Source organism: Balearica regulorum, chromosome 3 (assembly GCF_011004875.1).
Source record: "Balearica regulorum gibbericeps isolate bBalReg1 chromosome 3, bBalReg1.pri, whole genome shotgun sequence".
Classification (NCBI taxonomy): Eukaryota; Metazoa; Chordata; class Aves; order Gruiformes; family Gruidae; genus Balearica; species Balearica regulorum.
In genome coordinates, this window is record NC_046186.1 from 66,674,731 (window position 1) to 66,692,017 (window position 17,287).

The window sequence follows — 17,287 nt, forward strand, 5'->3', positions numbered from 1 at the left end:
ACTGAGTGACTTATGCAATAGTCAGCTTTTTTTTTTTTTGTCTGTCTAATTAAAGTGAAGAAGTTAGTAGTGTTTACGGGTGACTATGTGGGCCTATCTGTGCTGTCGGTATTGAATTATAGCTACCCATCACTGCTTATCTTCAAAGCCAACATAACAGCAAGATTGGTAAAGAATTTAATGCTGACATCTTAAAACTTTTTTAAATATGCCAGGGTAGTTAGGAATTAAATTCCCAGTGATTTTTAGTGGAAATTTGGATTCCCTGAGTACTTAGGTGCTTTAAAAATGATTCTTTATATACTTTAAATCAAGTAACATTAACTACAAAAGAAACTAATAGTGATTTGTTAAACAGTTTGACAGCCACAATAATTCAGTATTAGTTCAGCCTGTTTAGTACAATTGAAACAAGAGGAGAAATAGGCATTGCTAATTATCAGCCACATATCTTCAGGTATGAGGTGGTCCGTGCTGCACGGTTCGCATGGTTTGTTAATCCTTCCTTCAGGCTCCTCGCATGGCGTAGCATTGAGACCACAGCCCGTGTGTAGGCACACTGTCCTGGAATAGCTCTGAGTCACGCTGCCGGAGAAGAAAGCCGGCTTTGTGGTACGGGCCATGGCAGCGCCGGCGCCCCCACCGCCTCCTGTGCCTCTGATGAGGATGCAGCTTCGTAAACTCCACTCTCTGAGCCAGCTTAGCTCAGTGGACCAGGACAAAGTGGGATAGACGCTGGTCTGCTCCGGTTTTCCTGCTTGCTCCAGCTGTCACCATTTCAGTCAAAGAGAAGAGAGGGATAAATACTTATCCCCATTGTGTTTACCTATACCACAGTCCATTTTTTTATACTGACAGCAGTAATATTAGCAGTACAGGTTACTGCAGGTGATGTGTAATTTGTAATTGATTACTGCTGCAAGAATCTATCTGCTTTTATATGGCACACAATAAAAGATATAAGGTTGGGTGTAGCAAATCCGGTGACACCAGCAGAGCATGGCAGTATTATTTGAGCGTAGGCCTACTATTTCACAAATTGAGAATTTTGTTCTTCATCATTAAAATGTTTTCTTTCTGGGATCTGAGTGTGACAAAAGTGGAAGGAAGCACTCAGCTTCATATTGCGTCAGCTGTCAAGTTAAAAGTTATTTGGGAAGCTAGCATGAGTCATTCTGAAAAGTTTATAGAAATTGTTTTCATCATAATATGGAACAGGTTCTTATTACACAGTATATATGACTTGTGCTCTAGGAGTTTCTCAGAAAACAAATAACAAAGTGGTTTAACAGATTATTTTTATCAGTGCTTCATAATCAATACTTTTGTCTATAATTGTTCAAGATAACTGTAGCCAGTTATACCTCATCTGTCATTATCCCTTCTGTTTTGTTGCCATTATCCCTCCACTCGAACAATTTTGGGTATTTGGGAGTTCTGCAATAGGCAGCATAGTCTTAGCAGTGACTGTTCACATATGACTTCTGTTGTGCAGCCAAAGTGCTGAGGTAGGGAGTGGCATCAGTATATTAAGTTTTCCTCTTCTGAAGTAAAGGGAATAGATGAGTGAAGCCAGAATCTTTTAGGAAAGACAGTTAAGTGCCAGAAGACTCTGGGGCTGAAGTACTGGAGGGCTGAAGGAATTGGCAATCCCATAGGCAATTTCCATGCTTCTGCTAAAAATAAATGCCACAATAAACTGGTGACTCGTAATATATCCGAGGTATACAGCAAAAGCCTGCTAATGCATATCCACCCTACTGAGGCTATTGCTGCACGTTAGGCACTCCACAGAGACCAAAGGAATGTTAGGAGGAACTCAGTATCTCTGGGAGCAGGGCAGGAGCGACCTGGCCAGGCACAGCTGGAATTTCTCTACTAAAATACATCCATTGGAGAAAAAACAAGCCAAGCCAGCAGGTAGTCATATTTTTATCTTCTCCAGCAACATGTTACAAGCAAGACAGCGGATATGGCAACAAAAAAGGAAAGTGTACTGGTGTTCAACAAAAAAAACAGCAAAAAACCACACCAGCCAGGGACCGTGTATATTTATTTACTTATTTCTTTACATCTGCAACAGTGAAATGTGTGGAGTATTTAGTTCACATTCGTGATTTCTTTATGAAGTTTGGGCTTTTCTTTTCTTTTTTTAATTTTTTTTCCAAGACTGAAATGTTGTTTTCTAATGCCAGCTCTTTTAATGACATTTCATTAATAAGAGTACTTTGGAATTATCAGTTGGAGTTATTCATTTTTCAGAATGATATCTGACAGAAAGAGGGTTAGATCTGCCATCTAAGAGCGACATCTGTACACAGTTTTATACTGACCAGACTAGGCACCTCTGGAAAGTGCAACTCTAAGTTGTCATCATGAGGATGTCTTTCTGGAAGATTTTTGGAAATGAAGCCCTGGTCTGTCTAGGAAGAGGTACCTGAAAACCCTCTCCCATAGAGCGCTCCTACAGATTTTTTTCTCCTACTCTTCTTCAAGCAGACCACAAGACCCTTTAGCTCACTGCTGCTTTCTTGCACCGGGGGTCGCCGGTGAAAGCAGCTCTGTTCAGTGTGTGCCCCGCTCACTGTATGTGTGCTGGCAGCGCTGCCGCTTCCCAGCCTGCCAGGAACCGCTCACACACCACGAAGGTCTGTCTCTATTCAGGCAGCTGGGTATCCAAGGGCAAGGCCAAGATGAAGACAGACCAAAGTAGGCTTGCTTTTTCCTTTTTTCCACATTTTGGCTCCCATGGAGATCCAATGTTCCATGCTTCAGTGGCGTCACCTCCTACTTGCCAGAGCCAAGCAATGCTTTTGGGTACCAACATATTCTCTTCTCCAACATGTGTTTTCTGTGTCCCAGGAGGAAATTTTTGAGCCTTCCACTCTGGGCTTCTTTCCTGTGTCCTGCTAGAACTGCTTTTCTGTTCATTATTTCCCTTCCAGAAAAGCTATGTTTTTGGACAAGGGTGGAGACTGTTTTATTTCTCTCACAGGAAAGAGACTTGGGCGCTTCAAACTACTTCTTATGCCCAAGAAAGTAGCAGTGGGCTACAGTACAAAACAGCTATTACTGCTCAAACTTGAATTACTCATCTGAGCAACTAGACTTTCCTAATTAGGACTAAAAGTTTCAGAAGTGTGTCGGGGTGTTTTTCACTCCATCATTTAAGTGTTAGGCATCTGTTCTTTGTTAACATTCTAGTCGTCCTCTGTAGTCAGTGGAGAGATAGACCTTCTGGAGGATGACTTGTCCCATCCTGACAAGTTTTGTAAGGTGGGATGAATCAGCTCTTAAGTTCCTAACCCACCAGCCACCAGATTTTAGAATTTAATTAGGACCTGTTTAGAACTCATAACTTTTTTCTTTCATCTTTGAATATCTTTTCAAGTAAGCTAAATCTTCTGAAAACATTTCTTAGCTCTTTTGATGAGATGCTTCTTTAATGGTAACTAGAGGATGAAATTTCCCTACTGTACTTTCATGTCATGACCCTATATATACAAAAATAATAATTTACAGATAATGAGCAACATTAACATTAACATAATGAGCAACACTGTTCCATACTCAGAAAACCAGAGTTTGCCAGATATTTTTATTTCCACACATTTGGCCTCTGCTGTTCTGACTCAAACACTCAGATAATTTTCCTTGCAGTTTTGGGGTTTTGGCTCTTCTGGTTTATAATTCTACCAACAACATCAATTTAGAAGAGGAAGACATCCGACAGAAGCTCTTAAATAATAATGGGACCATGGAAGGAGGATATAAGCTTCATACTGTGGATGTTGATCCAGTGGGTAAGTAGTTTTTGGCTTTGTTACACATCAGATTTTGTCCATAAATAAGCATCATCTGTGTTAAAATAATCACAGATTTCCAAACAGTATGACTGTTTCAGATTTTAAATTGTCCCTTTAAGCCTCATTGTTCCACTAATCTCAGAGAGCTGTGCTCAAGATATCTTTTAACACAAACACAGTTCTCCAGATTGCTTTAGTTAGTGTTTTGCTGTCTGGTTTAAAGAGGCTGGGACAGTTCCTGACAGCTCCTCTGGTAGTTTGAGGATGATTTACAGCCAGAGCTATAACGAGACATTTTGGACTTCCAAGGCCCCTCATGCCTACTCCTGAACCCTGTTGTTTGTGCTCCTGGCAGCTGCTGCCCTTAATCAATCTCCTTTTAGCTTTCATCTTTTCCCATTCAGCTTCTTCCAGTCAGACATTGCCTTTGCCATGGAGGGAGGAAGTGGGAGCTGTTGGAGTGCAAGTGGATGCAGCATGCACGTTCTATCCTTTCCCTTGAGCAGCAGCAGTATATGTTGTCCTCTGTTGTATGCCTCTCCATTGCCACTGCTCTATAGATAACAACCCAGAATTTCATTTGAAGACAGCTTCGTGCTGTAGACTTGTTGATGAGCTTAGGACAAGAAATGGAAGATGATTAAATGAAGAAATTTACCAGTAACACTGATATATTTATATTTTTACAGAAAAATGTTTAGCTGAAGAAAACCCTCCAAACTATTTTTGGCCAGATACCAGACCAACTGTGACCAACTTTACATTATGCCATGGGAGCTCAGTTCAGACTGCATCAAGAACATGGTAGGTGTTCAAATATCTGAGAAGCTGAGAGCTTCAAATGCAACTTTCTGGTTATATAGTTAAACTGCATCCTCCATCATGGTTGCCATTGGCTGGTATTGTATTTAAGGAAGATGATTTCTGTACTGTGAGAGATTATGTGTGTGCAGTAAGACTATGTACTTCTGCTGTGGTTTAACCCCACAGCATCACACAGCTGCTCACTCACCCTTCCCCCCACCAAGCAGATGGGGAGGAGAATGGGAAAAAAACTCATGGATTGAGATAAAGAGAATTAGATAGTTTGATAGGATAACAAAGGAATAATAATAGTAATAGTAATAGTAATAGTAATAGTAATGTTGTTTTGATGTTCCTCAGTGGCCCGACTCTTAGGTGTGTAGGCATCTACATGACATACTTTTATAATTAGGTTCTCTAGCTGGGCAGCAATACCTTGCCACAATGGGGCAGGCCAGATGGGTTTGCCTCTGTGGTGCCAGTTGCTCTGCTTCCGTTGCTACAACCCAATTCCCCACAGGGAACTGACCACCATCTATGAGTCAGTATAAAGGCAGAGCATCAGCCACTTTTCTCATTCGGCAATGTCTAAAGCCAGCTGGATGGCTTTCACCTTCTCCTTCAGCAGGTTCTGTGACTCGTTGTGTAGGACTCCATACAGCAGCCTTCTACCTTCAGTTCTTTCCCACAGTGCGACAGACCCATCAGTGAACAGGGCATACTGCTTCTCATTTTCTGGCAGTTTATTATACATGGGGCCTCTTCAGCACGCATCACCTCTTCCTCTGTCGATGTTCCAAAATCTTTGCCTGCTGGACAGTCCGTGATTAGTTCCAAGATTCCTGGATGATTGGGGTTTCCTATTCGAGCCTACTGTGTGAGCAATGCGACCCACTTACTCCACATAGCATCAGTTGCATGATGGGTGGAGGGGACCCTCTCTTTGAACACCCAGCACCAGCAGTCGGGGTGCCAGGAGGAGCTGTGCTTCACTGCCAACCACTTCTGAAGCAGCTCAAACCCCTTCATATGCTGCCAGTATCTCTTTTTTCAGTTGGAGTGTCGCGGGCCTCAGATCCTCTGTACCCCGACTCCAAAACCCCAGGGGTCAGCCTCAAGTCTCCCCTGGTGCTTTCTGCCAGAGACTCCATCTCTCCAGCTGTGATGTAGAGCACATTTTTAACATCTAGTCCCCCCTGTCATTTGATAAAGAGGGCTTACAATCAGACTTTAATTTGGGATATGCATTCTCCAGAAACCCACAATGCCTAAGAAAGCCTGTGTTTCCTTTTTGCTAGTTGGTGGACACATAGCTGCTATTTTGCTGATCACATCCACTGGGATCTGATGACTCCTGTCTTGCCATTTTATTCCTAAAATCTGGATCTCCTGTGCAGGTCCCTTGACTTTACTTCGTTTCATGGCAAAACCGGCTTTCAGAAGTTTTTGGACTATTTTCTTCCCTTTCTCAGAAAATTCTTCTGCTGTATTGCCCCATACTATCATGTTGACGGCCCTCCAGGTGAAAGCAAACTGTGGCCTGCACTCTGCCACCAAAGGGATTGAGAAAAACACATTAGCAGTATCAGTTGTGGTGTACCACTTGGCTGCCTTTGACTCCAGCTCATATTGATGTTCCAGCATGTCCGGTGTGGCAGCACTCAGCCGCAGCGTGACTTCATTCAGGCCACGATAGTCAACTGTCAGTCTCCACTCTCCATTCGACTTCCACACTGGCCATATGGTGAGCAGGTTCTGCTGATCACTTCCTGACACTCCAGTTGATGAATCAGCTTATGGATGGGAATCAGGGAGTCAGCTGGTTTGATATTGCCACCAGTGCACCATTCTGGTAGCAATTGGCACCTGTTATTCTTCGATCCTCAGCAACTCCACAACAGAAGGGTCCTCTCTTGCAGCTTACTCAGGGACAGGGATCAGGTAGTTATCTCTGGTTCTGTCTCTTCCTCCTGCTCTTGTGATGGCCCTGTCCATCATCCTTTACTAAACAAGTTGACTTTCGTGTCCATTTCTTCTTAGGTATATTTATATATATTTTATTTATATATTTAACTCCAAACAAGACCTGAACCACATTCAGGAGACCTAGCAATAGAAGCATGCTGGTCTGAACATCCCAAGGATATTCAACATTCTCAAGAGCTATTGTAGTTAGCCTGGAAGAGAAGGGGAAGGTGAAGGAAGGTGTCTCCCCCACATATTGGCTCTCCAAGGAGAAAAAGTAAAAAGAGTAATTATTAATAGCTTCCGAGAGATGGCTCCCGAAGTACCAAGATGAAGACATCGCTATCGCTTCACTCTGTGCACCGCCTACCACTGCTGGATACAGATACCAAACTGGTCTGACTATCCATGAATTTATCATACCAAAAACCAGTAGTACACCCAAGAGCAGAGCAATAACCTTAATCCAGTGCCTAGAGGTGACAAACTACACATAAACACTGATAACCAGTATATACAGCAAGTGAGGTGTTAAATAACACAACTCTGAGAACAGCTCCATGAACACATAAAACAACATTGTGACCAGTGACAATTAAACTAATATAATGAATGCTTATAACAAATTTGTTTTAACATGCTCTAGTCAGATCTGTTGTTATCTCAACCCTTTGTGCCCCATGTTGGGCACCAAAAAGGACTGACGTGGTTTAGCCCCAGCCAGCAGCTGAGTACCAGGTGGTCGCTCACTCTACCCTTCCCCTATGTGGGATGGGGAGGAGAATGGAACAAAAACTGGTAGGTTGAGATAAAGACAGTTTAATAGGATAACAAAGGAAGATGATGATGATTATTATTATTACTATAATTTTATATATGTATGTATATAACAATTGATGAAAAAAATGCAATTGCTCACCACATGTGGGGGGATAAAATCCAGCACCCTGATGCCCAGTGTATTTCCAAGCAGCAATCCCGCCTCTCAGGTAGCTTCCCCAGTTATAACCGGAGGATGATGTTCTGTGGTAGGGAATATCCCTTTGGCCCACCTGGGTCAGCTGTCCTGGCTGTGCTTTCCCAGCTTCTGGTGCACCTGGTAGGGCGTGAGAAGATGAAAAGTCCTTCACTTGGTGTAGACACTACAACTACCTAGCAACAACTAAAACATCAGAGTGTTATCAACATTATCCTCATAGTAAATCCAAACCACAGCACTATATCAGCTACTAGAAAGAAAATTAACTATATATCTCAGCTGAAACCAGGACAACTTCACTGGTAAGAAAAACTCGTCTACCACTTCTGTAGGGCATATTGAGGCCCACAGTTAATACATGTTCAAAGTGACTATAAGAATAAAACCTTCTTACAGAATGAAACTGCTTTCTTCAAGTCAAGATATTTATGTTACTGAAACCAAAGTTTCACATTTGCTACCACTCCACTACTACTATCATCTGATTTGTTTAAGAATTCCTCAGCAAAATCCTATGAAGATGAGATGTGTATTTGGTTTAATCCAGAACCTCTCATCTCATTAAGGGAAAGTAAAAGAAATCCTGTGAAACAAGCATTTTGCCAGTAGTTAAGTCATAACTGAAGGTGGGGATAATCTTATGCTTAAAGATTTGAACTTGTGTTTTTAAGGTTTAGGATAAATTTTCCCTAATGTAGGCTTTCTTTGTGAACATCTACAAAAGATGTAGACACTGTATCTCTATTTCCCATTTGTAAAATGGGAATATTATTACTTCCTTTGATATATTACCAAAACAATATGGCTTTGATCTCCTTTGAGTTCCTTGAACATGGCACTATGGTGATGCAATATTAGTTAATTTCTTCAGTATTTAGGATGCTCACCATTAAATGCAATATAGTAGTCTTATCCGCCCACATTGCATCTGGAACATGTTCTGAGAAGACCAGATCTTTTACTTTTTGAAAACAATATGTCAACATGGATATGAATCAGCTTTGAGGTTCTGTGCCAAACAGGAAAGCAACCAGCATTATATTTAACTAACTCACTTCCTCAGCCTCTTAATCTTGTACAAGAACTGCTGGACTCTGATTGACCAACTTTTGTTGTAGAGTGAGTAGTACAGAAGTCAAATTGGTTTTATGTCAGAGCCTCGGAATCATAAAAAATTAAGGCTTCTGGCCTTGCTGCCCCAGTATTTCTTATCTTTATTGTTCATTTGTGATCTGCACAATGCCATTGATTGTCCATGTACAGCACTTCTCATTAAAGTGTTCTGCACTGTGCTATGCTTTCCTTGCTACTGCCTCCACTAGCTTTTGCCAATATGGAGCACAGGTGGGATGTGTTTTGAGAGAAGAGGAAGCTCTCCTAATGGTCTCTTCTAGTCCTGTGCATCCCACAGTAGAAAGTTACCTGCTAGTGTGCTGTTATAATAACAGTGATCAGCTGAGGAATAACTTTATTCTCTCATATGCTGAGTGAAAGGATAACTTTTTCCCATTCTCCATCCTGCCTTTGCTATGCTATGATAACATAATTGTCTTTAAAGAAAACTGAGGAAAGAGTGTGTTTAATTTTAGAGCCATATCTGGATATTTTGCTATGGTAAGGCTTTTTAAAAAAAAATTTGAAAAAAAAAAATCTTTATGTCTACCCCTCACCTTGGATCTGGATCTGATGGTGACCCGCCCTAATTTTCATGGGTGGCATGAGGTTATATCTTCATATAGCTCCTATGCATGTTCTGAGAGGTATTATGGCTTGCTATTGACTTGATCAAAGCCATTTATATCAAAGGGAAATTATAGAAACAGTATCTGATTAGGCTATAATAGGGGCATAATAGTTTGTGTCAACATTTGTGTCTTTCCTGAAATACGAGGCCAGAATTTCCACTGATGCAGTTTATCAAGTCAGTATAGGAATCAGCTGGGAATTTGTCCAAAAGAACTAGGGTTTCTCTCAGCACTGTCACTTAATTGATCACATATTTCCGCTGTCAAGCATACATATTTCATTTCACTGGGGGCCATGGTGCTAGGAAAATTGTGAATTGAGAGGAGCAGACCCCTGTGACACTGACAGAAGAATTCTGAAACATTTACATAATTTTGCTATTGTATTTCATGTGAGTTTTGTCATTTTTCCTCTTTAGCTATTTGGGTCTGCAGAATTATACATCATACTGGGGCCAGCCTGATCTTAGAAATTGCACAGGTGGGTATATTCATATTGGTCTTTGGCTAAAGGAATAGTTTTGTAGACTATGGTTACTGCTTTACTATAAGGCAGTTATATTAAGGAAGAATATCTTCCTCCTTTTTGCTAAGTTGTTTAAAATCTTTATTAAAAAAAAAATCAATGCAAAGTAAATATTTAAACTCTGGGGAAGCGCACCAAGTTGAATTAAGCCCACTCATTAAAAGCTTTGGATACCAATATAATGAAATAAATCAAACTCTTCAGGTACTTTAAGCAAGAATAGAGGCAGGTGGTAGCTTGCCTCAATTTGATATTCAGGTTCAGACAAATTTTTAAATGTTTCCAATGCCTGTAGGTGCCAGTGGAAAGACTCCCACTCTCTTCACTGGGCTTATAATCAGACATTTTCACATTTATTCTCAGTTTGCAAAATATCTCTTGATGTCGTTCTGGCCTTAAAGGAGTAATAAAACAGACAACAATTTTATGGCCTCTTTTTTTGGTGCCAGAGCTAGTGAAGAGAATGATACTCTCATAAGTAATTCGGAGTGCCTACAGTAAGCTCCTGTTCTGAATTGTTTTCTTGGAGAAGCCTCTTCTTTCTCCTCTGATAGAGAGATCCTAGGGAGCCTGGCTACCAGACTTAGTTGATTGAATACTTGCAGTCAGGCTATATGAAAACATTGTTTCATGTAAAATGAACGTTCCACAGTAAATGTAACAAAAACTATGTTATCAAACACGACATTAAAAAACCAGAGCCAGTTGCAGACTAAAGAAGGCTGATCTTTCAGATTCTTGTTTGCGAATTCTAACAAACCTCAAATATTTTGATAATGTAAAATGTTAGCGTTTACATTAGTTTTCTATCCAGGTGGCATCAAACCTACAGTTTAACATGTGATTTACACTAATGTTTTGCCATTGGACACATTATCAAACTTTGTTTACCAGGAAGATTCTTCTCATGAAATTTGATTGTGTGTTGTGCTTGCCAACCCTCTGAGCAAGAGTGCAATCTTCTGAAGGAACTGAAACATTTACAATGGGGTCAGACTTTCTCCCCAAATCTTGAAAGAGTGACTATTTTGTCAGTAATAGTGACTTTGGATGCATTTGTTTCACTTCAAGAGTGAAACTGGTTTTCGCAGTGAAAAAGAAAGGGTAGCATAAAGAGGAAAAAAAAAAAAAGAGAAAATATTCTTTTTATTCCTTCCCCTTTTTTTTTCTTTCAATCAGCCCTTTCCATAATAGTTCTGATTTACAAACTCAAATCAAATTAAGGAAGAGAAAGGCACAGCCAATGAGGACAGTATATAATAATCAGCAGGCTTTATGTACATTTTCATAAGAATATAAATTTGAGAAAATGATAAAATCCTATGTTCATTACAAGTACCACAGAACATGCTCTAGCTTTCAACAATGAGGATAAAAATTTGTATTTCTGCATTACTTCAGGACTGATATGCATTATTTTCTCTTTTTACTTCATTTTACGTGTACACTTGCAGAAAATGCAGCTGACATAGCCAATCAGCTTCTGAATCTCACTGGTGAAGGACAGCAGCTAACCTCAGACAAAGTAAATGATGTTGTGCAGAAGCTCAAAAAAATTGTGAACGATGAACAAATTGATGAATCTCTGGGTTCTACCGTGGTGACAATTTTTTCCAATATTCTAACCAGCTCAGACAGCGTGTTGGCAGCATCATCTTCAGAGTAAGTATTTCTGCATTTGATACAAGCTTTTGAGAGCAACCTGCAAGGCTGGAAGGATTCATCTTTCCATATATAGACAAACAATTGCAGTACAAAAATCAAACTTTTCTGATTTCCATCAAAAAGAATTTTCCAAGTTAGATACACAAATGTTTCTTCTTGTACTAAAATTTGTGTACATGACAGAGATAAAGTATTCAGATGGAAGAGAAGTCTCCTGATACATGACACAGCATAGATCTAAGTATTGTTGGAAAATTATTTCAAGACTAGTGATATGTAGTCAGATAGTTTATGTCAATAAAAAACTTTTGTTTGCAACAGAGATGCATAAGTTTACAGTGAATTTCCTTGTGAATACACAGATGGGTGATTGATAGAAATATAGTCAATAATAAGAGGATCATCTTAAATGTGGAGAGCGTACAAAGCATATTTTCTGTATTCAGTCTTTAGAACAATTTTATTTCTGTTTTTAGAGCTCTAAAAACTATTGATGCCTTGGCTTTAAAGATCCAGTTCACTGGACCATCCATGAGTATTTCAACAAGAAACCTTGCACTTGGAGTGTCTTCTATAAACTCAACTTCATTCAAAGGTGGTTCTTTCAGTGTCAGTCCACAGAATAATGCATCTGATTTCCAGGTATGGAACAAGCAGTTGTATTTGAACATGAAATGTGCCTGTTGTTCCAAGCGTGTTTACTGTGGTTCCTATAAAACCACTTACAACTCCCACTTCTCCCCCTACTTTCTACTTCCGTTTTCCTGCCATCATCCAAACAGATTAATGTAGTATTTCCTTGAGTGACAGGAAACCCAGATAAACTCACATTTTCCATACGGATGAAAAATAATTTGCCTACAAATCCAGAACAGACTTTATCCTTTTTTAGTTTGGTGGGTTTTGTTTGGGTTTTTTTTACTAATGAAAAGGGAAAATAATCTTTAAAGTCTGATGCATTTCCCCTTGTGCACTAGCTAGCATTGGTGCATTTCAGCTTTAGAATAAAACACCTAAATGTAGGTATCTACACATAGACTTCTGCAGATACAATAGGTCTTCAACCTTCCAGTATAAACATCTACTGCTAACAGAGACCTAAGGCTGATCCAGTGTCCGCAGGTAGGTTGATAGGCTTATGCCATTTGGGACGTCCGAGGCATTGCAAAACATTCACATGGAGCTTGACCAGCCTATACATGAAAAATCAAAGAAACACAGTCACTCAAAAGCCAGAATGGTCTCCAATGCTACAGTATGTAGGCAGGCTGATATAGTTAAGATATTTGTCATCACCTCAAAAATATTTTTTCTCCTTTTTTTCACAAATAGAAAAGTTCAGACATCTAAAAGTTATGAAATAGCATTTGAGATGCACATGAGCATGTTTTGGGATATTCCAAAGGTTCTGCTGACATCAGTAGCAATGAGGTGCCTAGACTTTTTAAATTTCACTGTGTGCCTGTCTGCCTCTTATGGCACTTAAATGCTTTTAGAAATGTAGTGCAATCTATTTTTTTCACAATTATATAAGAAATCTATGACAGAGGTAATGTAATCTTAGTTTCCTAGAAGTCTAACCATTCAAATACAGTGAGCCTTACTTGGAGAAACACATAGAAAAGATTCAATAGAAAAATAAAAAACTCTACTATTGTTTGGACCAGAGGAACCAAATCTGAATCCAAACAAAACATGGCATTATGAAAACAATTAAAGACTAATCACTAGAGTATAAGCATCTTATGGAACCAAATTAGTTCCCACTGCAAATTGGCAAGACAACAATCATAATAAATGTCTGATCATTTTATAAAGTACTGTATACTGTAAAAATCAAAAACAGTAATGAAGACAGTGCTAGAAAAAGTAGTAGTAATACAGTATGCTGCAGGCCTTTTAGGGTATATAAACTTTGGATTAAAACTCAAATGCTGGTTTAAATAGATACAAATGGATTTAATGGAATTGAGTTTTCACATATTTATATTCATAGATGTTTTGGCTAAAATTTCTTTGAATCAATTTTATTAGAAATTTTTGATGATTGTGAATCTACTTTTGTTTAGCTCTCTTATTAAAGAAGCTCAATAGCTGTTATCAAAGGAACGCTTCTCCTCCAGGTTTCATCCTGTATTTCTGGAAAGAAAAAAGGGAAAATTCTGAAGTCAGGTTTGGGATGTTTGCATGTATAATAAGAATTACCATCTGTGGCTTGAGGACATCCAGGAATTTTCTTGCCCTGGAATCATTTATTACAGCATTGTCTAAATAATCATAAAATCCCAACTCTGTCAAATTTTTTATAATGTTCCTGTTGGAACATGAGTTTGTTCTCAGACTTTTACATTTCCAACAGCTGATTGAGAATTCTTAGCATCCTTCCTACCAGAAAACACTACAGCAGCTGCGGTCACCATTTATATTTTCCATGCCTACCAGGAAAGATACTTGCTATCCCTGCTGGAGGGAGATTCCCTTGTGAAAGCCCAGGTTTTTCACCAGCGATGTGATGATCTATCCCAGGCTCATCAGGGAGCATTAAACTCTTCAAGCTGTATGTCAGAATGTTTCCAGATTTTATTTCATTTTTTTTTCTTAAAGTAGATCTCAAGCAAATGTATCCATGGCAATTTGGAAAGATTCTATTTCAGGCCCCCGTGTCTTTATGTTTCTTGCCAAACCTTTGACTAAGTCAGCTTTTTTGTGATTCATATTATTAAATTGTTCCTGTAATATATCCATACTTCTTTATAGAAGTGTCTTCCACTCTATTTGCAGACAATACTAAATGGGACATCTTTATCACACACACACTTTCTGTTTAATGTGTCTGAATGATCGTTTGAAAACCTTTTATTCCACTGCATTTAGCCCTGTCAGGAGATATCTATGAACCACTTACTAATTTCCAAGGATGCCTGTTATTCACAGTAAATTCATGAAAATTTAGAAGTTAAATAAATTTATCAGTAGCCTATGGCTTTTAAGTTTCTATTAGCTAATGGTGCTTTTAGGATCATACGACTGATCGTGAGAGGCAAAAATACATGACCAAGTTGCCTCTGGAGAAGTCAGGAGCGTGAGTTTCCTTATCTCACAGGAAAATTCTTGAACGCTTTTACGGCAGAGCCACTGTGAGATGGCTTGCTCCCCTTCCTTTGATGGGTGGGGTGGGACACCTGGAGTATGCCATGGTGGCAGAGTGTGCAGTCATAGAATTGCTGTCTGGCAGCTAATGAAATGCAAGTTTGCATCCTCATTTATTTTCCTGCTCACTTGTTGCATCCCTGTGCCATAGAGGGCTTTCAGCTGTCTGACATGTTGCCAGTGTAGATTAAGCTTATACTGATGGCAAAAAGTGTATTTTTTGTGCTACATAGCATGATAAGTATAAAGACATGACACTAATCATTATTTTTAAATCTCCCTTCTGTAACAGAGAAACTAGGAAAGCTCATAAGAGAATTAATTCAAATGTGCAGATCAAGCCCAATAATACAACTCAAGAAAGAAAGATTCAGAACATATTTTTCAGTTGCCAAAATTTTTTGGTATGAGGAAAAGTATGTTGAAGGTTACTGAAAATTATTATGACTGCCATTATTACCGTCTCATTATTTCCAATTTATCATTATAGCAGGGGAAGAGTTTGGTGGTTGGTTGGTTGGTTTGTCTAATATCTTCCTGTAGCAGAAGGCTGATCTCATGCTGGAGGGGTGGGAAAACCTCCTATGCCTTACATAGGTACAGGTCATATTAGTGTTGATTGGTTCTAGTCCCATGTTTAGATATCTCTGTGTAAGGGTGTGAACCCAGCTGTGGACAATGGATGGTTTGGGTTTTGTTTGAACATGTTCTTCTGTTTAACAGATAGATTTTGACAAGGATCAGACGAATGCCTTTGCTTCTGTTGTTCTGCCACCAAGTTTACTGAAGAATTTAAGTCAAGATGAGTTTGAAGTTATATCCAGGGCTCAATTTACTTTCTTCAATAAAAACGGTCTTTTTCAGGTAAACTGTAATATGTTTTACATCATTTGATTTCAGTTAGGGTGAGTCAAAGGCAGCTGCTAAAAGTTTCCTGTTGTGTAATCATTTGACAGCATCTCATGAGTTACAGGAATGAGAAGGTGATAGCAGATGTAGGCACTAGAGGCGGTGTTATGTTCAGAGTGACAAAATAGCCAAAGTGCCCAAGCTGAATTAAAGTCCGGGATTTGACTGCAAATTCCTGTCACACGTGAGAGAAACTTTTTCTCAGGGTAATCTATGGAAAACTGGATCCCAAGTGCTTATAATCAGAGTAGCAAGGCCTCTTAAAGGGCATAACTTGTGTTAAAATGCATTAATATACATCCTTGACGTTCAGTGGAGCCAGGTTCTTTTCTATCAGAAGGGAATTTGGCCTATAACACTAGCAAGTACTCTTTCTTTCTCTTTTCCTTAAAAGAGTTGGTTGGCACTCATATCCAGCTGACTATTTAAATTCAGTTGGAAACTCTGGGCTGATGGTCATCAGCCAGAGAATATTTGTTTCTATACATACTATTCTTCTTTTCATATAGGTGTTCTCATGAGGACACCATATTTTAATGTGGAAAAAGGTTAACAATACTTGTGCCTGAAAACTAAAGGGGTTCACGTAGATTTGATTTTTTTCTCCTTTGGGTCCCATCACATGGTAATTATAAATAGTTCCTGTATGGCAGATGCCAAAAAAATTAGGATGAGTTCGCAGCTTGGAAAAAAACAACCAAAAACATACCTATTTAGCAAAAAAAAGAGTTAATTAAGAAGGAAACATTGTTTCATAGTGAGTGGACTGAGCCTCAGAAGACTTGAGTTTGTTTTCCCATTAGTATTTCAAGTGACCTTTGGCTCTTTTGCATCCGCAGAACTCTGTAGTATTGTATTGTCCCTATAGTATCGTTTTTATTGGCAGTGTATCCAGATTCTTCAGATAATCTAGGCAAGAAAATACCCATGACCCTCAGTTGCCTTCTGAAATACACCCCGAAGTATCTTTAACCATTTAAAATAGTATTCATTTTTAAGCCCACTTTTGAGAAAAACAGGATGGATATATTTAATAAGGAAACCAGAAGAATACAGATGCAGGCTTGTCATAATGACATAAAATAATATAAAGTCAAAATGTGTCCTTTAATGGTGCTAGAATCTGTTTCTAAGGGATACTTAATAAGTCCTTGAAAAGCGAAAACCAGGATAATTTGCATCTAAATGTGCAACTAAAATTTCTTCCATGTTTTTGTGTGTTTTTCAAACTATTAATGGTGACGTATTCAACACAATTAATTAAAAATGTGTAAAAACCACATTTTAGTAAGTCTAAAAAAATTAAATAAATTCAGGCTAAAAACAAAGCGTAAAAATAAATTGATCCACATGCCATCTCAAACCCAGTAGCTTTATCCATTAGTATTAAAGTATTTCATAAATATTCCAATTGCAATTAAAAAAAAAAAAATCCCAATGCTATTAGCCGTATTTCTTACAAGCATTCAACATAAGAGTGAAACATCATACTTTACAGCACTGGAGGGTTTTTTTTACTGCAACTGAGAGAATGCTAGTAAGTTTTATCTTGTCATTCATTAAAATCTGATGTTTATATTACTTAGAAGACTATATGAAAAACTGATGGAAGCTATTCAGTGTGGGATTCATTTCACCAAAGGCAGGTGTGTTCAATGTACATACCCTGTGCCTGAACTGTTGTTCATAAATTGCCTTCCAAGCCAGTTGATGGAAAACAATGGGCACTGTTGAGGTG

The 17,287-nt window shown here is 38.9% G+C and overlaps 1 protein-coding gene across 5 annotated transcripts in view; it reads left to right on the top strand.

The window, feature by feature from the left end:
• The window catches only part of ADGRG6 (adhesion G protein-coupled receptor G6), a 117,601-nt gene that overhangs the window by 73,766 nt on the left and 26,548 nt on the right, over positions 1-17,287 (top strand). For all 5 annotated transcript variants that reach the window (XM_075748265.1, XM_075748262.1, XM_075748266.1 and 2 more), the window contains 6 exons: positions 3,661-3,803; positions 4,496-4,610; positions 9,719-9,780; positions 11,280-11,487; positions 11,967-12,132; positions 15,364-15,504. In XM_075748265.1, the coding sequence (XP_075604380.1) occupies positions 3,661-3,803; positions 4,496-4,610; positions 9,719-9,780; positions 11,280-11,487; positions 11,967-12,132; positions 15,364-15,504 (835 nt within the window). The remainder of the gene's footprint in view (positions 1-3,660; positions 3,804-4,495; positions 4,611-9,718; positions 9,781-11,279; positions 11,488-11,966; positions 12,133-15,363; positions 15,505-17,287) is intronic.